We start from the raw sequence: 25,706 nt of genomic DNA, 5'->3' as shown, positions 1-25,706 counted from the left end.
GCCATTTACACTCAGTCAGATAATATGTGACAGAGACAATATGTCTGACGTTTTTAACTTTTTACAATTTATTAATGTTTATACAAAGATCTAAGTTTTATGCTTTTACTTTTATACCTTTTTAAACATAATAATTAATTGTTTGACGTGGTAGCCTTTGCTACCAAAATGTTTAATAAGATTTTAAATTTGTCTTGGCGCATTATGGCCTTAGCTGCCAATGCGCCATTAAAAACCAAACCAAACCAAACTGAACTGCATGAAATTTGAAAGTGAGCATCTTAGAGCATTTAACCTAACTCCCAAAGTAATTATAGATGACTGGCCACATATTACTGAAGCTTTCTGAAAGTTAATTGGTTATCTCCAATACATGTAGAAGTTTAATATTACATCACTTTTGTTGAGAACTACATGAATATAATGCAGAGCCATGGCATTCTAACATCCACTGAGACATAGCACAATATTTTTCTTTGGAATTTAATTAGTAAGTCATCCAAACTGTTGTAATAGTTAACTATTGATCCATGGATAAAAGGCTACCAGCCAATGATTTAATTAATATTTATAGAAATTCTGTTTGAAATTATCAAAATGATTTTTAATATTTTTATATTTTGTAAATATTTTAACTTAGCATTGAAAATTTTTTAAAATCATCATTACTAAATTATTTCAATGGGATGTGAGTAATTATGAGGAATGAACCTCATTAAAGATGAACATGTAGGAAAATACTTCAATATGGGTTACCTAGTTGTGACAGAGGGAATCCAATTGAGGCCTAAAAGATTCTGAAAGGAGATAATAAAATGAATGGAGGTGAAATTTTCAGTTGTTAACCCTTTTTGCAAGTATGAACATGTTTTTTTCATGAGTGGGCCTATATGAACATATATAAATTTTGAAGGTTGTTTCAACAAATTATCTGTATATATGTAGATTGTTTGAAACTACATGGATGTTTTATTTTTGAAAATCTCATTCTACTGTTCATCTGTAAAGTCAAAATAGGAAATAAATTAATATTTAAAAGCATCTGTGCATCTGCATAATTGTACATAGTTTTTTTTTTTTTGCAGCTTCCTCAAAAAAAAATTCACTCCAGGCAACTTAATGTCTGTAAACTCATGTCTATAAATTAAACTATGGAGAAAGAGGTATACAAGGTGCCACCCAAATGTTCCCGAAAATTGAATGTTGCACGGGAACTACGTCTAGTACTGACTTGTGGCGCTAGATAATACTGCATGCATCCTTTGTGAATCAGTGTGGTGTCGGGCTGGATAGAGTCGTTGAATATTTATGCACAGTTCTTTGGCAGTGTGTTTCGCATACTTTGCAATTGTTGCAATGGCTGATGTGAGAGAGCAATGTGCTTCCATCAAGTTTTGTTTCCTTCTTAGTGATACAGCAGCAGAAACCCATAAAAAGTTGAAACAAGCTTTTGGTGACAATGCTTTAGGCCAGACACAGACCTACTACTGGTTTAACCATTTTAAAAACTGTCGAACATTGGTCGATGATGGCGATCGCTCTGGGCGTCCATCATCGAACACCACCCCGGAAAATGTAAAAGTTCAGGCAGCAATCCATTAAGACTGCAGGCAGACCATCCATGACGTTTGTGGCATTGTAAGACTATTGTATGGCACATGTCAGTGGATTTTTGTTAGACAAGTTGAACATGAGAAGGATTGAGGCCAAGTTTGTGCGACGGTTTCTGAGGGAAGACCAAAAGCAGCATCGCATGGAAGTTAGCAAAGATCTGTTTTTTTGGACATTGATGGGATTATCCATAAGGAATTCGTCCCTCCTGGCCAGACCGTCAACACAAAGTTGCAATGGCCTTGGGCAGTTAAGGGAAGCCGTCAGGAGGAAATGCCCAGAGAAATGGCGTACAAAGAATTGGGTCCTTCATTGTGACAATGCACCAGCCCATACATCTCTCTCTCGCTGTGGTGCAGTTTTTGGCATCCGACAACATGACAATCGTTCCCTTTTGGTTTGCTTTGGCCAGCGGGTGGATGATTGCTAGAATAAACTTTGATCGGTCGTTGTGGAAGTTGATAGCTTAAATAAATTCAAGGAAGAACTGGACAAACTTTTGGAGCGAATAGATGGGTAAAATGCAATTTTATATATTTATTTATTTTTTTATTTTTTTTTGGCTATGCTGTATAAATTTGCTTTTTTTTGCATTATGTGCTTCTACTAATGCTTATAATTTATTGATGCCATGCTTTGAAAGTGAAATTCTACTTGGCAATTAAGGTTATAAAGCCTAGAAAGTTGGGTGAAGCTACTGTGCAGCATGATAGCATTCTTCTTTAAAATGTAAGAATGGCTGCTGCAGTTTTTGAAATCCAAGCTAGGAAAACTAATTGGCTCTTCGGTTCTTATCTATTCAGAATGACATTTTCTTGTTTCCAAAACAGAGAGGAAAGCACCATTGGAAAAATACTACTTTGTGATATATTAAACTTAAATCACTGCCAGGGGGGGGGGGAAACCATTATATATATGTATGTTTATATATTCTGGATTATATTATATTATATATAAAATTTTTATAAATACTCCTATCATTGAGAGAGATATATATATATATATATATATATATATATATATATATATATATATATATATATATATATATATACGTACACACACACACGTGCGCGCACACACACAGTATTTTGGACAAGGACTGTACAGAATGTAAACATTTCTGAGATAGTGCCCTCTCACCTTCAACTATCAAGGAATACCAATGCAGGGTTAAAATCTTTCTGTGGTATTCCTGTTCATTTTTCCCCCCTCTCTTTTTCTTTTTTCCCCTCTCTCTCTCTCTCCTTTTTTTCCCCTTAATTATTTGTTGTTACTAACATGATGGCGCCTCCGTAGCCAGGTGGGTAGGAGCAGCAGTACATAGCACACGCTTCTTGATTAGACCGGGGTTCAAGCCCATGACCGTCGGATGCGGAAGGTCAGGGAATGATCACCGCATATCCCCAGCCTGGGTAAAGGGTGCAGGTTGGTGTCAGGAAGGGCATCCAGCCGTAAAAATTTCATGCCAAAACAGTAAAAACGCTGACCTCATATGTAATGGAAAAAGGGTGATGACAAAAAAAAAAATTGTTGTTACTAACAGTATGAAGAGAATGTAGTATCTGAAATATTTATTCCATTCTATACTTCCCACATCTAGAATAAAGATGGTGCCAGTGTATCTCTTATGTCTTGAACCCCAATCAAAGACAGCAAAATCTGTTCTATATTAGCATGCACCTCAAAGGGATTTTGTTATGCTGCCTTTACATAGTAGGTATACCAACCATGTAAAGGCAGTAGGAAAATAAATTTAAGGGGATTATGTAGGTAACTAATGGTATTCCATTTAACACTTTTCTTGTTCCCTTCTTATTATCTTTGTGTTTGTTACAGCAATGCCCCCACCCCCACATTAGATGTTTTACTACCTTTATTTTGCATTACAGAAACATTATCTGAAGCAGTAAAAATTCTGAAAGGAGAGTATACAGTGAGAGCAATCAATGAACAAAACATGGATCAATGCATTATCTTTTGTCGTACAAAAGTGGATTGTGATAATATGGAGAATCATTTAAACCAGTTAGGTGGAGGTACGTAAACAGTTATCAGATATATTTGCTCATCGCAATATGTTATTAAATCTTTAAAAAAGAATCAAACTCAGTTAATGTAACATGTGAAATAATGACAATGTGACTGTAACTTACAATTAAGTCAATTCAGAAAAATCTCCATATAAATTTGATATTTTGCTTTGGTTACAACATCATTTCAAAATGACGTATCTCAGCTATGTTGGATTTTCCAGCCAACTGATGTACCTGTAAATGTATTCACCATAAAACATGTATTTACCATAAAAGTTGATTCCCTTTTTATAGTCACTTTTCACATCTTGCATACTGGCATATTAGAGTAAAATCTGCATTAAGCTCCACTGTCTACTTTTAACTCAGTTATCTCTTCTTTTCCTTTTAAATATTTACATTGTAACATTTTAATTACACCACACAGTAAATTATGAAATCTTCAACCTACAGGGCTAAAATCTACAGGGATAGGTAATGATAAGACATTGCTCTTATTGATGTGCATGGGAGGCTTTGATTATGTAACTGAGCTATTCCTTGTTGCCTGTTTACTACTGCACTGCTAATTGGTTTCTCCGTAAACAATGCCTCAATATGGAAGGGTATTTGCTGTAAGAAACTGACAGTGTTGAAAGTTTACTTTTCAGAAGTAAACTCTCATGCATTCAGTTTTACTGCACATCTGTTCAAGAACATTGTTTTCATTTTGAATTCCAGTCAGTTGGCATCATTCTGTTGCAAATATTAATGCAGTAGAGCATTAGTTAACCAGATTAATTGATGTCAGACCTCTTTTGGATAGCCAAATTTTCCGGATAATTTTTCCAGTAAGATGAAATAAATTTTATTTAATTAAGATTAATTAAATAAAAAAAATTAAACTAATCTTGGAAAACAAACACTCATCCAAGCATTTTTCTGATTTTTATACAAACGGGAAAATTAGAAAGATTTTTAAATGCTCTCGGTTTTTTCAACTTGCTGATAACAAGCACGGACAATCTGTGCATTCCAATGACATTTGCACACATAGCATTTGTAACTCACTATTTTCTCATCTTAAAACTTGGTGCAGGCATTTCTCTTTTAGTGGCTAGGGTTTTTCTCTGTAATGCTTTCCATAATAAGCCCATCTCATTAGCATTATAAACATTTCTAGTAATTTGATTAACTGAAGCGAACTTACTTTTAAAGGACACCGCTGCAGACTCGTCTACAGAAAGTTTCCGCGTTGAATGTCTAGTTCGCGTATACTGGGTCTCAGTTTAAAATTTTTCAGTCAACCTATGCTTGCCTTAAAATCTTCATTACCACTTCATTTTCGATTAAAATCCAATGCTTTTTCACGCAACATTGGGCCAGACACTGATTCACCTAAACTTTGCTTCTGAAGAAAACAAAAAAAATAATAATAAAATAAAATAAAGTGCACTCTCTAAAGCAGCATTTTCAGGTTTCAACATCATACTTTTGCTGCTAGATCCTCCTTCCCTGTCCATAATCGACACATTCTGTTATAGCATTGGAACTTTTCTTGATGTCGTAAATTGTTGAAGTCCGGCGCGTTAAACTCTGGAGAGATATCCTAAATTTTCACCTTTTCTATTCTATTAATAATTTTAGTTTTTTGTTGCAGTGTTAAAACTATGTGTTTTCTTTTCATTCACATTTTACCATAAAAAAAATTGAGAAAAATAATAAATCACACGGTTTCATGCTGATATTATTCTTACCGAATTTGGAGCTAAACTAATCTGAAATTCACACTGATGATTTCCGAGAAAACCCAGTAGTCTCTGATATTTTTCTATTCTGAAAGTCACATAGAATTCTAGAGGTCACAACCATAAAACAAAAACGATTTGCAGTTTTCGGTTTATTGGACTTTTTGTTTGTACAATCTGTTATAAATGGGTAGTAAACTCGATCTTTCGCTTATTAGAATCAAAATTCAATTTGCAAACGTGATCACTATAACCAGCAGTTATTGTACTACTGTTAAAAAAAGAAGAAGAAGAAAGATCAGCCTTTAAAATTATTCCAGATAACTAACATTCTACTGTACATGTATTTTTAAACAATACAGTTCAATACTTTTACAATTGATTGCATGCAAAAAGTTAAGTTGTGAATAAAATGAAAGTTATTAAATAAATAGAAAATGGGAATAAGAAGAAATGTATTGTTGCTTGAGTTTAACTTATCAAACTCAACAGTGCACACAATTTGGAATTAAAAACAAAAAATTGAGCATTTGAAAAGAATTGTAGCATAATTGAAATGCATATATAAATCAAACAACCTGATGTAGATGAGATCCTTTTAAAACGGTTTAACCAGCAAAGGAGTGATAATACAAGGTTATTAAAATTAAAGTATCCATTATGTAAAAGGCTCTGGAGCGAGTTCTAAGGCTTGTACTGAAGAGAAATTTGGACAACAGGTACAATAAAGAATGTGTTCGCCATTTATTGGGGGAAAAAAAAATCGTTACAAAATTTGTCATTGTGTGGTGCTGTGGCAATACAAATCACTTGAACAGCGCTACAATTATTCAATGTCCTCCCATTTTGGTCAACAACAGTTTCCATTCGAAGAACAGCTTTTTCTACAGCAGAACGTAACATGTTAACTGGAATAGCCAGCACATGATGTCCTTCAGATCTGCCAGAGTTTGACATCCTTCCCGATACACCTGGTTCTTCAAAAAACCCCCACAACCAGAAGTCACATGGGGTAAGGTCTGGTGATCAGAGTGGCCAAGATGTCTGGAAACACCGGCTGATGACCCGTTTATCTGTAAAGTGTTGCCTTGGCAATCTTTGGACACAACGGTGGATGTAGGGTGGCACACCATCCTGCATAAATATGATATCCTGAAGGCACCCACGTTGCTTGCAAAATTTTCCAACATTTCATAATATCGCTGTCCAGTGACGAAACAGGTGTGGGGTCCAGTTGGTGTTACCTGTTCAAAAAAAATATGGCCCAATCATGAATGTTGCCATAAATCCACACCACGCTGTCACTTTTGGAGAATGCAGTGGGACCTCTTGGATAACTCGAGGGTTTTCTGTTGCCCAAATGCGACAGTTGTGTGTATTTACTTATCCATTTAAGCAGAAGTGGGCTTCATCACTCCAAAGGATGTTCCATGGCCAAGTGATATCCACTGTCATTCGTGCCAAAAACTGAAGTGCATGTGTGAAATGAATATCTGCATCACCATGCTTTAGCTGCTGTAGTATATGCATCTTGTAAGGATAGTACCGCAACACCTGACGCATTACTAGCCTTACAGTGGAATATGGCATGTCCCCTTCACGATAAACAGCTGGCACACTTGCACTACCACATGGAGATTGACTTGATAAATCCACAACAGCCATAGCCACATCTTCAACACGAGAGGAGTCCACTTGTTTTCGACCTCTACCTGGTTGAACGCCAAGATGTCCTGTCGCTTCAAATTTTGCAATCATTTGCGGACAGCACAAACAGTCATTGGTCCACGTGGGCTTTATGTGCTTCTGACGCCGGAATTCTCTGATAGCCGCAGCTACATTGTTGCTGTTCTGATAGTACAGCTTCACGAATAGTGCCTTTTCCTACAACGTTGCTGGCATTGCTGCTATAGTGCAGGCAAACATCTACTGTACGATTTTGAAGACTGCTTTGCTTTTATACAGTATAGTACAGCTGAGTAGTGGCACTGTGGCAATAACTTATGTTATTTGCATAATCATAACTAAGATAGTTACATGCCATACAGTGACAAATTTTGTAACTATTTTTTTTTTTTTTTTCCCAATAAATGGCGAGCACATTCTTTATTGTACCTGTTGTCCAAATTTCTTTTCAGTAAGAGCCTTAGAACTCGCTCCAGATCCCTCTACATAGGGTTACTTCAATTTTAACAACCCTGTATTGTGATAAGTGACCCACCTTTGATGATTAAAGACAAACATTTTGCCAAATTATTTAGAATTGGAAACTTTGGATAGATCAGTTTGAGTTGTGCAACATTGTGTTTTGGAAAAGTTAAAGGTGAAGCAAAATGCATGAACGATATACAACCATCCTACATTGGTTAACAGTACAGTCCTAAGTATAAGAAGGATATGTAGACAGACATTTTTGATGTCTCTATGGATGAAACAGAACTTTTTTTTTTTTTTAATTTAATATAATTTTTTTTTATTTTATTTATCTCCTGACAGAACATTAAAATTCAGGTGTGTTAGACAGCAAACTATATATCAAGAGATTATTTGACAATTCTCGTGTGCACTAATTTGACTGGCACAGAAAAGAAAGAAATATTTGTCATAGGAAAATCTAAAAATTCACGACTATTCAAAAATACACACTTGTATGACATTGGTCTTGTCTGAATTGAGCTAGCTGCTTTTGGTATTACCAGTTAAGGTGATGTGATAAAAAAGGTTCCATTCTTTTAGTGAATGAAAAAGAGATTAAAAAAAAAAAAAAAACACTTCTGCTTCTTCCAGAAAATACAACAAAGGTTTTGCAATTCCATAGATCAAGGAGTAATACAAACTTTCAAATCTTTTATGAGAATTGATTTTGCTTAAAATGATTGCTTGTCTTAAAAGAGAGAAACAAAGAAGTGGTGAGAAAAGCTATATGGCACATTTTTTTTTTTTTTTTTTTTTTTTTTAATATAGAATTACCATATTGAAAAATAAAAACAAGTGATCATAAGTATCACAATTAAGAAATCCAAATCCATTTCATAATCATAAAGAAGTTTTGAAAGACAAATTAATGAACTCCCTGTTAAAACTTCTGAATTGTAAAGTGCTAGTGAAAGCAATCCTAAACAGCCCTAACAAGCTGATAATTCTAGGCACATTATCCTCACTTATGCAGAAAGTCTATTCGTGTTTCTCTCTTCTGCTGTGAATAAAGTAGTTTGGTTATTTTTAAATGCTATGCCAAGATTTAATGTTTTGCTTTTCAAGATTTGAAAAACAAAATGTGCACTGCCCTACTTTTAATATCTGGATGCTATCTACATCTTTCTTTCTTGCATCATATGCCCTTACTAATGCTAAATATTGAATAATGGGTCTATTAACCTTATTCTATTTAGACAAATATTTATCCGATTTTGCTTTTTATAATCATCCACTGGTGTATTTCCATATAGATTCCAGCATATTTGGATTCCATTTTCCCTGGTACCTTTTTACCGTTTGAGAAATATCTTGGTGAAAAGTTTCCTTCCAGGCTCTTATTTCTGTAGCAGTTTGATTTTGAGGTCCCCAAAAATTCTTTTTTCATTTTGGCCTCACTGACTCAATGAAACTTTTGCCTCAAGCAGGAAAATCTTTCTCCTTTTTTGTCCATCACTTTCCCATAAATATTTTTATCAAAACTAGCTTTATGTACAATGGAGGTAAATAGATTTTTGGCTTATCCACCAAGGAGGATTTGCTACATTTTTCTGACTTGGTGTAGTTTCTGAACAGTCTGGTCATATTTTTTTACCCTCTAGTGGAAATCCTTTGTTTACCTATCCCACAAAGCTACCACTTTTAGGTTGGCACAGATATTCCATTTGTATTCTTGATAGCATATGTTTTTTTTCAAAAGAATCTGTAAGTTCTTGTACATTTCCTTCATGTGAACTGCATGGGCCAATGATAAAGATGAATACTGATTTCCATTATGGAGTAAAGCTGCTTTAAAACTGACCTTAGATGAATCAATGAAAAGCCTTCATATCTCAGGGATGTGTTCCAGATGTACCTCTTTCATTAATTCCTGGAAATTGTTACAATAAACCAAAGCACCATTCATGGGTTGTTACTCCACAAAAGGACACCTTAACACCTTTTTCAAAAAGGTTCCACAGCTGAAGCCGTGATCCTAGTAATTGAGCTTTGGAAAAGTCCAAATCGTTCAATTTTGCCTGAGTGATTATATGCAGCTTTGCAGTGTCAAGAGTTGAAAATCCAGATCTACTCATTCTGGGTTCTGCATCTTCTGGAGACTCCTTTTCCAATTCTGAATCAGAGATACATCCATAAGTTTCTGGTGGCTTTGGCACTGGCATCATATCATTGTTAGGAACCAGCCTTAGAGCAGAAGTTATGTTGAGATACTCTACTTTTTGCTTGGATTTCCCATAAAAACCAGAAATATTGGCCATGCAAAAGTAATAATCGTTTATGTGGTCTCAAGGTTCCATATCACTAGAACAGCAAAAGGTATAGATTTATGACTACCTCTGAGCCAGCCTGTTAATGTCCTTGAACACGAGCTACAGGAAATCTTTGGAGCCCATACTTTATCTTGCTCTCTGACCTTATCTCTAAAATAAAGTTCATAGACTTTTCTCACAAGTTGTGACAGTGGCTTTTGCTGCAATTTTAATACTACTTCTCTGCAAACATAGCAGAAGCTATCAGGCTTATTTTGGCAAGAATGCGACATATTTCATAATACGATTGAGGTACACGCATATATGAATACAATTAAGAAATTGTAGATTTTTATTTCTAATTTAAGCACAGTTCACAATTTACACTTGTTTACAAACACTTAATTCCTAAAACACTTGTTCACTTTGTTCACCACTTGCTCTCTGAAACACGCATACTTTTGGAAATACGAAAATGCTTGCTTGGTGTGGAACCCACTTTTATATATACTGGTAGAGAAGTTTCTAGAGGCTCACAGTGTTTCTAGAGAACTCCGTTGAAGGTTCTAGAATCTTCTAGAAACATCCTGACCCTTCTTCCTCATGTAACAACATTCTCGAACATTGTAGAAAGGCCGAATGCCCTAAAAATCTCCTGAATGTTCTAAAAAATAATAATAAATAAATAGATGTAAAAGATGATTAAACCAACTACAAGTCTTGGGTTTTGGTCATTAAACTACGATATTTAAAAACTCAGAGTGATGAGAACTTTTTAAGCATACATTTGAGTTTTTGAACATACTTCCTACGAGAATCAGTAGAAATTATTTCAGGAAGGAAATTTACACTGACCACTGTTACCACTGCTCCAGTGTATGACACTGTTTGGCTTTTTATACTGTGAGCTATACAGCATAGTCCATTATGGATGGGTGGTCACAATTCACTGATCGCTGAGTGCATAATATAATGTTATCATGAAAAAGTGAAATTCGGAACTGACAAGTAGAACAAAATTTCTTCAAATAGGCCTACAGGGTTGGGAATACTCATATTGTGAATTAAGCAGTTGACACCAACCGTGTTAAAGCATGTTGAATTAAAATAAAGTGAAATAAACACAAAAACCAATTAAATAATTTAATATTACTCGGATAAAATGATGTAAAAATACTAATTACAATAAATACTATTTACAATAACTTTAAAATTTACAATAAATTATACAGTAAAAGCATTAAAACCAATAAAATATAATAAAATATACAGAGATAAAAGCATTAAAACTGAAGCTTTCAAAGGCATCCGCCTCCTTTTTCAACAGCTAAAAACAAAATTTGGGGATCAATTTAATTATGAGTGCTTCTACTATGAATGTCATATATTAAATGTTATGTTATCATTGACATTTTAGGTCCACGTAACAAAAATAATCCATATTCTTGTGTTTGCCTCCATGGTGATAGAAAACCACAAGAGAGGAAAGCAAACTTAGAGAAATTTAAGGTAAGTTATTTAAAATAAAATATGGTTTTCTGTCTTTCATTACTTAGCTTGCATAAAACCCTAAATTTTAAAGTAATTGTGAAAAGAGTTCAGTTTTATTTCTATTATTTTGTACAAAGCAAGGATGCACCAAGTTTTCCATTAGTATGTCAGATGCAAAGTATCATGTCTTTTCAAACAGTGGGGACTTTGACATATTTGAGTAAATAAGTGAACCATATTCCCATTAATTTTTCCTTTGAGGTGCATACTGCATTTAGCTTGAATAGTCTTATGGGGGGAGGAAACACTAAGCTACTTTGCTAAGTTGTAATTCCTCTGCAAGAAATAAAACAAGGAAGACCAAAGAATGAATGGCACTTTATTGTAAATTAATAAAAAACTGGAAAAAAAACCCATAAATTTGTGTTGCTGTTTGTTGTGTCATCCTTATTTTATTTTCAGATTGGCTTTGCACACAGGAGCAAAATTGCTGCTTACCAAGTTTAGCCTTAAAAAAAGACAGTAGGAATTTGCTATGTTTCTAACACCGTTTAGTGCGGCATTTCTCAAACTGTGTTCCACGGAACACTAGTGTTCCGTGGAACACAGTTTTCTGCGAAAAATCGTAAGTGTTCTGCGAAAAATCGTAATTAATAATTTAAAAAAATAAAATAAATTTTGCATATTTGCAGTGTACCACTTTTTGTATCCTTATAATATTTCACATTTTTTTTCTTCATTTATTAATATACTGACATACACTAATAATCCTTACTGCTGACGAGTTTCTTATTTATTGATTTGAAATTATTGTTTTTCTAAAACTTTTGATTTAAATTTAGTAGTATAACATTATTTTGTGATTTTTTGATTAATTTGGTGTATTTATTCTTTACTCGGCCTTGTAAAAGTATCGGTAAGGGTTTCCACGTGTTCGTAACTACCGCTACCGTTATTAACTTTCCCGCCATTGTGATACCGTACTAGATATACCGTAGGTTATATACCGTATTAGATAGCGTTAGTTGAACTTCGTTAGCAGTTAAATTGTACGTTTAAATAAATACATATAACGACTTAGATTACAAACGTAATATAATTAATAACATAACATAATTAATTAATAAATTAATAGAATCATGACTCAGACCAGAGCAGCAAAGCAAAAGGCTCAAGCTAATGGAAGTGCTGTGGCTCAGAGCAGAACTGAGGGGGGCAGTTGTCCTCTGACTCACAGCCTTATAAAATGCACTGTTTGCTTGATGTTTGCAGAGCAATCGGGTACGGGACATGATACTGCCAAGGGGGATGTCTTTGTGTGTGCGCGATGCAAGGAGTGTATCGATATCAGGCAACAACTCGGCGTTCTTTTGGGCCTATATGAGAGCTTGAAGGACAGGGTGGATGCCCTCGAAGAAACTAAATTGAGGGGCCCATCAAGCTCTCAGCTGCCCACATCAACGCCAGAGCTTGCACTTGGGCATCGCGTGACACAGAGACAACCCCCAAGGCAGAATGCGCTGGTCCCGAAGGAACTAGTAGTTGTTGGTGACTCTATTGTCAGGGAAACGGGGAACATGCTTTGTAAAAAAGATAGGTGGAACAGGACCAGGGTATGTCTGCCAGGGGCAAAGGTTGATGACGTGCGAATATCATCTTTTAAGGGCACAAAAGGTGATATAGTTGTACACGTTGGCACTAATAATATTAAGAGTAGGAGACCGGCAGAATTACTTAACAAGTACAGGTCACTGTTGAACAAAAGCCGAGAATTAGGGTTGAATTTGAAAGTGTCTGCAATTCTGCCCAGACACGATAGGAGGGAGTATATGATGAGAGCCTTGTCGATCAGTTCGGCCCTGGAAAGATTGTGCAAGGCTCAAGGGGTAGAATTTTTTTCAGCCTGGACTGTACTTGTTAACAGGAGAGATTGCTTCTACAGGGATGGGATACACTTAAATAGAAAGGGTGCAAGAATATTTGCTGATGCTATCGAGGCAGTGTTAGGTGGGTCGGAAAACTGCTAGCTTGGGGGGAGACAAAGACCAATAGATTGACAGTAGCCACTGGCAGAGGTGAAAGAGATTCTTGCACTGTTTCTATTAGAATGAGCAGAAGCCTGAAAAACAAGATGCATGGTATTTCAGAGACTGCTGGGAGCCATTGCGGTACAAGTAAACACATGGGTTGTGTTAGGGTAGCTAAGAATAGAAACAGGTTGTTGTTGTTGTTGTTGTTGTTTGTTGATTTTTATGAGCATTAGCAACTAAGGCCATATTGCTCCGGGATATGCGGTGGTCATTCCCTGACCTTTCCACATCCTCCGTATTTGGTGGTGACGGGCTCGAACCTCGGTCTAATCAAGAAGCGTGTGCTACGCACTGCTGCTCTTCTCACCTGGCTACGGAGGCGCCTAGAAACAGGTGTAGGTATACTTGCGTGTACACCAATGCTAGGAGTTTAGTAAATAAATTTGATGAATTTGAGGTATTGCTCAAAACATCGAAGGCAGATATTGTTGGGATATCAGAGACGTGGTGTCACACAGATATAAGGGATGCGGAACTGCAATTTGGGGAGTACAACGTCTACAGAAAGGATAGACAGGATAGGAAGGGGGGAGGTGTTATGCTATTAGTTAAGAAACACATAAAAACCAAGGAAGTGAAGCCAGTCGACATCGCTGGACAGTGCAGTGTGGAGTCAGTTTGGTGTGACATAAACATTGGGAGATCAAAATTGAGAGTAGGAGTGTGCTATAGGCCTAATGACTCTGATGAGTATAATAAGGAACTGTACAGGGAAATAGAATGGACCAGTAAATCAGAGTGTCTTATAATGGGAGATTTTAATTTCCCAGATATTGACTGGAATTTGGGGGCTGGATACTCACACACTAGCAGGGCTTTTGTGGATTTATTGGATGATTGTTTTCTACATCAGCATGTTCGGGAGGCAACTAGAGGGAGCAATACTCTTGATTTGATTATCAGCAGTGATTCTTCATGCATTAAGAATCTGCAGATAAATGAACCACTAGGTGGCAGTGATCACAGTGTGCTGAAGTGGGATTTACTCAAAGAGGTAACTACCATTAGGGGTAAAGGGAAGGGTTATTGCTTCCGTAAAGGCGACTACGATGGACTGAGACAGTATTTAAATTCTATACAGTGGGACCAACTGATGATGTTACCAACAGCAAATTCAAAATGGGAAGCATTCAAAGAACTTATCTTGGAAGCTACTAGGCTTTACATACCAACTAAGAAATATTGTTCAAGGTTTAGGCCAAAATGGATGTCAGATGAACTAATGAGGCATATGGCAGAGAAGAAAAATGCATGGGATACTTACAAATTAACACATGACACAGAAGCCTATGATAGATACAAGTTGATATGCAACCAAGTTACAAAGGAGGTTAGGCAGGCGAAGGCAGATTACGAGAAATCCTTGGCAAGGGATGCAAAGAAAAACAGCAAAGAGTTCTTTACTTATGTAAACTCTAGAAGGAAAGGGATGAATCAGATTGGTCCTCTTGATATTGATGGGTCAAGTGTTGATGATCCTGCTCAGGTAGCTAACAAACTAAATGAATATTTTGCATCGACATTCACACATGAGGAGTTATTCAGCGAGGGGAATGCCAGAGGTGTATTCAACTCTAGCAGTAAGTTACAGAATCTTGAAATAACTGGGAGTAAAGTGGAGGAGAAACTGTTGAAGATAAACACAAGAAAGGCACCCGGGGTGGATGGGATCTATCCAGTTATATTAAAGGAGGCAGCAAAGGAAGTAAGCAAACCCTTAGCCATAATTATGAGAGCTTCCTTGGACTCAGGAGAGGTACCCATAGACTGGAAATGTGCAAATGTGACCCCAATTCACAAAGGAGGATCAAAGGCTGACACAAGTAATTATAGACCTGTGAGCTTAACTTCTGTTCCAGGAAAATTAATGGAGGCACTGGTTAAAGAAGCACTGCAGGATCATTTAGACAAGACTTCAGTTATAGCTCAGACACAGCATGGTTTTGTTAAGGGGAAGTCTTGCCTGACCAACTTGATTGGATACTATGATGCAGTCACAAAAGAACTGGATGCAGGGAATAACTTTGATATTATATACTTGGATCTTAGAAAGGCTTTTGATACTGTTGCACATGGAAGACTGCTACACAAATTGGAGCAGTGTGACATTGGAGGCAAATTGCTGCTATGGATAAAGGGGTGGTTGAGGGGGAGAAGACAGAGAGTGGTAATCAATGGACACTGCTCATCGTGGACTGATGTTATTAGTGGAGTCCCTCAGGGCTCAGTGTTGGGTCCATTATTGTTTTCTGTATTTATAAATGATATTGATGATGGTATATCGGGATTAATGTCCAAGTTTGCAGACGATACAAAGGTTGGCAGGGTTGTCAAGGACACTACTGACACTATGCTGCTGCAACAGGATCTGGAAAGGTTGAGCAGATGGGCTGAGAGGTGGCAAATGAAGTTTAACATTGACAAATGTAAAGTACTACACATGGGAAACAGCAACCCCAGAGCAACATATCAACTCTGTGGTACAACACCGACAGTGGTAGAGAATGAAAGGGACTTGGGGGTGGTTGTGCAGGCAGATATGAAGTTCTCTGAGCAGTGCAGACGGGCTGCAAGAGTAGCTCATGGAGTATTGTCAATGATATACAGGAATTTTTCCAGCAGGGATAAGGAGGTGATTATTCCATTGTATAAGGCGATGGTCAGGCCACACCTAGAGTACTGTATACAGGTCTGGAGGCCTCATTTCAAGAAGGATGTAGAGCTGCTGGAACGAGTACAGAGAAGGGCAACAAGATTAGTGAATGGAACAAAGGGGTGCTCTTACGAAGAACGGCTTAAGTTTTGCAAATTACAGTGTCTGGAGACTAGGCACCAGCGAGGTGATCTGATAGAGGTGTATAAAGCCTTGAATGGTTTAAGCATGCTCAATGCTGATGGGATTCTTCCTCTAGCTCAGAATAATCACCTGAGAGGGCATAAATTCAAATTGAGGAAAGAGATGTAGGATAGACGTGCGGAAATTTGCCTTTAGCCAGCGGGTGGTTGGTTGGTGGAACAGACTTCCATCCCTTGTGGTGGAGGTTGATAGCCTAAATAAGTTTAAGGCTCAGCTGGACAGGTATTTTGAACGAACGGAGGGGTGAAGTGGAAGTGGTTTTTTTTTTTTTTTTTTTTTTTTTTTGGCTGATGCTGCATAAGCTTGCTTTCTTGCATCAAATGCCTCTACTAATGCTAATGCTAATGATAATCAAATAGACCGTGGAACACTTTATTTTTGCAGGCTTTGTATAGAGAAGTATGTGTAGAGATAATGATGACATCTATGAAAAAGTAGCAATGTGGTGATCTAGTATGCCATTTAGTCTGGAGTACACGGGTTTAGTTATGATATCATAACTAAACTCACTTCCTTGTATAATTAGTATTTCAAAATATTATTATTAAAATGTGACCATAAATTTGTGGTTGAAAAAAGGAACTTTAAAATGAGAAGCAAAGTACTTCTAGTGCAATTGTGGTCGATAAAAACTAACACAATATTGTCACTTCAAAGTAAGGATGAACAATCGCAGCCTTTTGTTCCCCAAAAATTCGAAGTGAAAAAACAAGAACCAACTAATAAAAGACCAAAACGAAAGTATAATGATAGTTATTTGAATTTCAGCTTTACATGTGTTGGAAATAAAGATGCTCCTGATGCACAGTGTGTCATATGTAATAAAATATTAGCAACAGTTCTTTGGTTCCTGCTAAACTTGTTTTTTGTGAGTGTTTTGTGAATATGTTGTGAGATGAAAAGTGTTCCATGACTAAAAAAGTTTGGGAAACACTGGTTTAGTGTGTGTGGTTTTTTTTTTTTTCACTCATAAGTCGTTATTATTACTATCATGTCAATCTAGTAAAATACAGCTTGAATGGTGTTTTTTCATTAAAATAAAATAATAAACATTCTTATACTGCATGATTAAAAATTTTTATTCAGAAATCCTCAATTTAAAACACTCAAAACACTTAATAAGGATTCTTTCAACATTCATCTGTGAATCCAAGGCATGTACTACTATACCAGATTTTTTTTTTTTTTTTTATTACTTGCCATATGGACAACCTTTTTTGTGCTCTTCCAAGCATTTGTCTAGCCTTAAAAGATTTTCCTACTTGTATTGGGCCTCTTTGATTGCCTTTGGTTTGTTGATTCTTTTGTAACATGTCTCAACAATTTTGTGCTGGCATAGTCCATGTCAATGTTGTTAGGTTTGGTCTTTGTTTGGGGGGGGGTGGAATTTGTGGATGGTATCCTTGATTTTATTCACTGACTTCTAGGTATGCATTCATGGTAGTGATGCATCTAATGTTGTTAAGTTCATGGTCAAGAGCTGCTTGGGTAGCTCACATTTAGTGTTGTTTAAGTACTCAACCAAGTATTGATTTTAATGAAGTATTGTTTAGGCTCTTGGTTGTGCCTAAACAATACTTCAGCTTCATCAAATGTGTTTACTTATACTCCTAGCATTAATATACAAGCAATTGTACTTGCACCTGTTTCTGTTTTCAATAACCTTAACACCTTCCATGTATTTGCCAGTCCCACGAGAATCCCCAACTCCCTACTTTCCAGGCTGCTGCATGTCCTAACAAAAACTGTGTAACAATCAGTTTCATCTCTCTTTGTGGCTGATGTTAAATTATTAGTCTGTGTATTCCTCCCCAAAACTATCAGTTTTCTGACCCAACTAACACTGCATCGATAGCATGAGCAAATGTTCTTGCAACCGTTCTATTTAAGTAGATCTCATACCTTTTTAAAAAACACAAAGCATACCGAGAAAAATTCTACCCTATAAGCCTTGCACACACTTTCTGGGACTGAATTGATTATCATGACTCTTACCATCTCTCCTATCATGTCTGGAAAGAATTGCTGGCGCTTTTTGTACCTTTTTTTTTTGACCTAACTTGCACCTTTTTTTTTTTTTTATTATTGACCTATATCTTTTAAGTAAATCTTCTATTCTTAATATCATCAGTACCAATGTCTGTGAACAATATCATCCTTTGTGCCATTAAAAGGTGATAGCTACTAAGTACTATCTACAGAAAATATAAGTAATCAGGTGACGTCTTGTGAATACCAGATTATTGGACTTCTAGTATAATTGGTTAAGACCAGGTGATAACCTTTTATATAAATGTTGACATCAGCATATATGAGGTTGAAAACAAAAAATTTTATCTTAAATAGCAAATTTCTAGTAAATCAAAAGTGATAATGGTGAAGATTTTGGTCACTTTTGGAAACAACTTTCACTCTGACATATCTACCATCTGTTTAGTATTTGCAGTAGTAATAATAAAAAAGTTGCTGTTAAAATATAGGCCTCTAAACATGGTTTTAAGTCATGTGTTGCCCTTTCCCATGCAAACACATTTATGGATTTGAAAATCAAGAATCCTGTTGACAGGCCTACTGCTAACAGTATAGAAAGAGGTCTTATGAAATTTTATATGAAATATGAATAATTTTATACCTAATGTTTTTAATGGTAAACAACTGCCAATTAATTTAAGTGTGATGATTGTTTATTTTGTTTGGTTAATTTACAGAGGGGAGAAGTTAAATTTCTTATTTGTACAGACGTTGCTGCAAGAGGTATTGATATTTCAGGTGTTCCTTATGGTAAGTATCTGCAGCCTTAAGTATCCGATGCTTACTTCATAAAGAATTTGAATTACAATAATAAGTTAAAAATAAATTGAGAGTAAATTTTAGGGAATAGTAATTATTTATTTCATTTTAATTTTGAAATTATTTCATTTTGAAATTTCTTGTAACTAATAATTTTCATTAAAATAAATTACAAAAATATTGTAGTGTAATCCCATTTAAACTTTTAAATTTATTATTATTATTAATGTATTTTAATTCCTTCTGTCTCTTAATTAGATATACCTTTATTTCTTTATCTGACTTAAATCATGAACTAAAATTTCAAACATGACATCAGGTAGCTGGGAATTTGAGAGAACAACACAGTGTTCTCTCAAATTCAAAATAAAATTTCTGTTCTTGTTGAACAGGAATTTATTAATTTCAAATTTGAAAACAATATAACATAGCCTAACATTATCAGAGGCTGCTCACTTTCCTAAGCTTCTTAGGCAATCTTGTCATGTGGAAGACATGATTTTTCCAATTCCCAGTATACCAAGAATAAGCCCATAGGAATTTAAAGTGAATTGTGTGTCAGAATAAAAGATCAGTGCACAGCAAATGACTGAAAATTTCAGTTTAGGTAAAGAAAGACCCATATCCAACTTAACTATGTGGCAGGAGCTGAAGAAACTGGGATTTCATAGTTGTGTGCCTATACTAAAACCACTTCTTTCTGTAAAAAAAATTGAGATTTGTCTGGGCTGTAATATGGTAGAAAAAAGTTGTTCTGATGATTTACACATTTCTGCACCAATGGTAGGTGAAAGTGTGGCATGACCTACTGAAGCTGTGCATCCAAGCTGTCTTATGACCACCACTCAAGTGACTCAAAAATGGTATCATGGTATGGGATTCTTTTGGTAAGAATGGGTTCTGCTCATAATGTTAGAAGGCTATGTTATCCCCAGTGAATATCTTTCTGACATATTGGACCAACTTCATCCTATAATGTTTCATTTTTATCTGGATTGTGATGAATTCTTTCAAAACAACATGCTATCCACCTTGCAAAAACTGTATTTGAATGATTCAAGGGACATTTCTAATATCTGATCTGGCTGCCCAATTCTCCAGATTTTAATCCAGTTGAGAATGTCTGGAATATATTGGGAAGGGCAGTTCCGCTTCAGTTCACTGCTAATCACAATACAGCAGCATACATATATCCTGATGGAAGAATAGCCAAATCTGGAGCTATGCTTCCTCAGGTACCTAGTTGAATCCATGCCATAACATGTATGGGCTGTAATTCATGCAAAAGGTGGGACTAATTAGATACCGAACAAAGGTTTCTAATATTTTGGCCAGTGAATGCAGTATCCAGTCAGATTTGGACAAGATCCCTTAACAAATCCATCTTAAGTTGCCATATAACTAAATTCCTCATATAATTATATGGTCCTGCATTACTTCTTTTACCAGTTACTCTGTTATTTTCCCTGGAACAGAAGTCAAGCTGAATCCAAGGATGACTAAATTCATTAGCATTAGCATAGGCATTTGATGCAAGAAAGCAAGCTTATGCAGCATGCATAAGCTTGCTTCCACTTCACCCCTCTGTTCGTTCAAAATACCTGTCCAGCTGAGCCTTAAACTTATTTAGGCTATCAACCTCCACTACAAGGGATGGAAGTCTGTTCCACCAACCAACCACCCGCTGGCTAAAGGCAAATTTCCGCACGTCTTTCCTCAATTTGAATTTATGCCCTCTCAGGTGATTTTTCTGAGCTAGAGGAAGAATCCCATCAGCATTGAGCATGCTTTAACCATTCAATGCTTTATACACCTCTATCAGATCACCTCGCTGGTGCCTAGTCTCCAGACACTGTAATTTGCAAAACTTAAGCCTTTCTTCGTAAGAGCACCCCTTCGTTCCATTCACTAATCTTGTTGCCCTTCTCTGTACTTGTTCCAGCAGCTCTACATCCTTCTTGAAATGAGGCCTCCAGACCTGTATACAGTACCCTAGGTGTGGCCTGACCATTGCCTTATACAAGGGAATAATCACCTCCTTATCCCTGCTGGAAAAATTCCTGTATATCATTGACAATACTCCATGAGCTACTCTTGCAACCTGTCTGCACTGCTCAGAGAATTTCATATCTGCCTGCACAACCACCCCCATGTCCCTTTCATTCTCTACCACTGTCAGTGTAGTACCACAGAGTTGATACGTTGCTCTGGGGTTGCTGTTTCCCATGTGTAGTACTTTACATTTGTCAATGTTAAACTTCATTTGCCACCTCTCAGCCCATCTGCTCAACCTTTCCAGATCCTGTTGCAGCAGCATAGTGTCAGTAGTGTCCTTGACAACCCAGCCAACCTTTGTATCGTCTGCAAACTTGGACATTAAGCTTGATATACCATCATCAATATCATTTATAAATACAGAAAACAATAATGGACCCAACACTGAGCCCTGAGGGACTCCACTAATAACATTAGCCCACGATGAGCAGTGTCCATTGATTACCACTCTCTGTCTTCTCCCCCTCAACCACCCCTTTATCCATAGCAGCAATTTGCCTCCAATGTCACACTGCTCCAATTTGTGTAGCAGTCTTCCATGTGCAACAGTATCAAAAGCCTTTCTAAGATCCAAGTATATAATATCAAAGCTATTCCCTGCATCCAGTTCTTTTGTGACTGCATCATAGTATCCAATCAAATTGGTCAGGCAAGACTTCCCCTTAACAAAACCATGCTGTGTCCGAGCTATAACTGAAGTCTTGTCTAAATGATCCTGCAGTGCTTCTTTAACCAGTGCCTCCATTAATTTTCCTGGAACAGAAGTTAAGCTCACAGGTCTATAATTACTTGTGTCAGCCTTTGATCCTCCTTTGTGAATTGGGGTCACATTTGCACATTTCCAGTCTATGGGTACCTCCCCTGAGTCCAAGGAAGCTCTCATAATTATGGCTAAGGGTTTGCTTACTTCCTTTGCTGCCTCCTTTAATATAACTGGATAGATCCCATCCACCCCGGGTGCCTTTCTTGTGTTTATCTTCAACAGTTTCTCCTCCACTTTACTCCCAGTTATTTCAAGATTCTGTAGCTTACTGCTAGAGTTGAATACACCTCTGGCATTCCCCTCGCTGAATAACTCCTCATGTGTGAATGTCGATGCAAAATATTCATTTAGTTTGTTAGCTACCTGAGCAGGATCATCAACACTTGAGCCATCAATATCAAGTGGACCAATCTGATTCATCCCCTTCCTTCTAGAGTTTACATAAGTAAAGAACTCTTTGCTGTTTTTCTTTGCACCCCTTGCCAAGGATTTCTCGTAATCTGCCTTCGCCTGCCTAACCTCCTTTGTAACTTGGTTGCATATCAACTTGTATCTATCATAGGCTTCTGTGTCATGTGTTAATTTGTAAGTACCCCATGCATTTTTCTTCTCTGCCATATGCCTCATTAGTTCATCTTACATCCATTTTGGCCTAAACCTTGAACAATATTTCTTAGTTGGTATGTAAAGCCTAGTAGCTTCCAAGATAAGTTCTTTGAATGCTTCCCATTTTGAATTTGCTGTTGGTAACATCATCAGTTGGTCCCACTGTATAGAATTTAAATACTGTCTCAGTCCATCGTAGTCGCCTTTACGGAAGCAATAACCCTTCCCTTTACCCCTAATGGTAGTTACCTCTTTGAGTAAATTCCACTTCAGCACACTGTGATCACTGCCACCTAGTGGTTCATTTATCTGCAGATTCTTAATGCATGAAGAATCACTGCTGATAATCAAATCAAGAGTATTACTCCCTCTAGTTGCCTCCCGAACATGCTGACGTAGAAAACAATCATCCAATAAATCCACAAAAGCCCTGCTAGTGTGTGAGTGACCAGCTTCCAAATTCCAGTCAATATCTGGGAAATTAAAATCTCCCATTATAAGACTCTCTGATTTACTGGCCCACTCTATTTCCCTGTACAGTTTCTTATTATACTCATCAGAGTCATTAGGCCTATAGCACACTCCTACTCTCAATTTTGATCTCCCAATGCTTATGTCACACCAAACTGACTCAACACTGCACTGTCCAGCGATGTCAACTGGCTTCACTTCCTTGGTTTTTATGTGTTTCTTAACTAATAGCATAACCCCTCCCCCTTCCTATCCTGTCTATCCTTTCTGTAGACGTTGTACTCCCCAAATTGCAGTTCTGCATCCCTTATATCTGTGTGACACCATGTCTCTGATATCCCAACGATATCTGCCTTTGATGTTTTGAGCAATACCTCAAATTCATCAAATTTATTTACTAAACTCCTAGCATTGGTGTACACGCAAGTATACCTGCACCTGTTTCTATTCTTAGCTACCCTAACATAACCCATGTGTTTACTTGTACCGCAATGGCTCCCAGCAGTCTCTGAAATACCATGCATCTTGTTTTTCAGGCTTCTGCTCATTCTAATAGAAGCAGTGCAAGAATCTCTTTCACCTCTGCCAGTGGCTACTGTCAATCTATTGGTCTTTGTCTCCCCCCAAGCTAGCAGTTTTAGATGAGGAGTCATTTAGATGACTCCTCATAATTATGGCTAAAAGTTTGCTTACCTCTTTTGCTGCCTCTTAAATATAATTAGAGAGACCACAGATGCCTTATTTACATCCAGCTTCAACAATTTCTCTTCCAGTTTCTTCTCAGTCATCACAAAATCACATGGCTTCCTGTAATTTGATACACTTCTAGCATCCCAACGTATCTGACCATAGTAGACCTTTACAAAAGCAAAAGTCCTTCCCTTTGCCCTTGGCAATAGTTATATCTCTAAGTAAATCTCCCCTGCATTATGGTCACTGCTGATAATCAGATTAAGATCATTGCTTTATCTCGTTGCCTCTCTAACATAATGGTGTAAAAAGACAGTGATCCAATAAATCCAGAAAATTAGTGTCTGTGAGCTCCAGTCAATATCTGGAAAGTTAAAATCCTCATATAAGATTCTGAATTAGTGGCCCATTTTATTTGTCTGTGTAGTTGTTCATTATACTTGATCATTTGGCTGATAGCAGTCTCCTGCTCTCATTTTAGTTTTCCCCAGTGCTTATGTTACACTAAACTGACTCAACTGCACTGGCCACCCAGCATCAACTGGATGCCCTGTTTTAGATTCTGTGTTCCTCTTAACTAAGTCTTCTTTGTAATTTCTGCACACGTTATACTTGCCATTATGCATCCTGTATGTCTAAGTGGCAGCATGATTCCAATATCCCTGCAGTGTCTGTATTAGATGACTAGCCAATACTTCAAATTCGTCAAAATTTGTTTACTGCACTCTTAGCATTAGTGTACATACATGCACCATTAGTATACACATGTACCTGTTTTTACTCTTAATAACAGAGCCCATGTATTTGGCTTTGCCATGAGAACCCCAACACCATCCTTTCTTGGCTGCTTCATGTCCCAATAGAAGCAGAGCAAGATAATTCTGCAAAAAAAAAAAGGCAACAAGTAGCACACCAGATGTTGCTGTGGTTCGCAAGTGAATATCACTGTCAAGAGTTCTCTTCTGAGGCAAAGCATTTCTGCTACTTTCAGCATTTTGCTTTGTTGCTCTTATCTGAGGCATGATTCTAATCTAAATTTAATTTAAAATTACTGCACAAACTAAGAGATAACTGCATACAATACAATGCTATTCCCACATTATGCTACACAGTATGTACTACACTATAAAGTTTCTAAATAACACTACTGACTTTCTGAGTTCTTAAATAAATACAAAAATATGCTGAACTACATGATTAGAACCTCTGAGCTACTTTTTCCTACAATTTAAAACACCGCAGTTACTACTACAATGTAATGAACTAAAAGTTTTTAATTAATGATGCAATTCACCGTAGAATCACTGATGAAGGCTCTATGAATATTAAGTTGTAACTTATTAAGTCCTCAATCAATGTCTTTCTTTTGATGTCACTTCCAGACTTGAACACAGTACTTTAAATGTGATCTGATTTGACTTATACAATGAAACATTAACCTCCTCCCCAGATATATATTTATCATGATATCTAAGTCTCTCTCTCTCTCTCTCTCTCTCTCTCTCTCTCTCTCTCTCTCTCTCTCTCTCTCTCTCTTCATATAATCTGCAGAGTTCATCAATGTAGTTGTTTTATTTCCTCATCAGTATCATTCATGAAAATCAGAAAAAAGAGTAGTCCCAACACTGAGGAAGAGGAGGAATGTATAACATTTCCTTCCCTGAGTCCAAGGAAGCTCTCATAATTATGGCTAAGGGTTTGCTTACTTCCTTTGCTGCCTCCTTTAATATAACTGGATAGACTGTGTCCACCCCAGGTGCCTTTTTTATGTTTAACTTCAACAATTTCTCCTCCACTTTGCTCTCAGTTATTACAACTTTACTTAGCTCACTGTTAGAGTTTGATAAACTTTTGGCACTTCCCTCATAGAATAACTCCTCAAGTGTTGAATGTAGATGCAAAATACTCATTCAGTTTATCAGCTACCTGAGCATGATCATCAATAGTCAACTCATCTATGTTAATTGGTCCAATCTGATTCATCCCTTTCCTTCTAGAGTGTACACAAGTAAAGAACTCTTTGGTGTTTTTTCTTTGCATCCTTTGACAAAGATTTCTTGTAATCTGCCTTCAC

At 36.7% G+C, this 25,706-nt stretch overlaps 1 protein-coding gene across 1 annotated transcript in view; it reads left to right on the top strand.

Annotated features, from left to right (window-relative positions):
* Positions 1–25,706, top strand: part of Ddx1 (ATP-dependent RNA helicase Ddx1) — a 339,750-nt gene that overhangs the window by 255,846 nt on the left and 58,198 nt on the right. The window contains exons 24-26 of the mRNA XM_090381389.1: positions 3,504–3,650; positions 11,237–11,328; positions 18,966–19,038. Of these exons, the coding sequence (XP_090237515.1) occupies positions 3,504–3,650; positions 11,237–11,328; positions 18,966–19,038 (312 nt within the window). The remainder of the gene's footprint in view (positions 1–3,503; positions 3,651–11,236; positions 11,329–18,965; positions 19,039–25,706) is intronic.

This window comes from Mastigoproctus giganteus, chromosome 9 (genome assembly GCF_048544385.1).
Source record: "Mastigoproctus giganteus isolate SK-2022 chromosome 9, ASM4854438v1, whole genome shotgun sequence".
Classification (NCBI taxonomy): Eukaryota; Metazoa; Arthropoda; class Arachnida; order Uropygi; family Thelyphonidae; genus Mastigoproctus; species Mastigoproctus giganteus.
The sequence above is the reverse complement of the archived record's forward strand: the minus strand, read 5'-3'. Positions and strand labels throughout refer to the sequence as shown.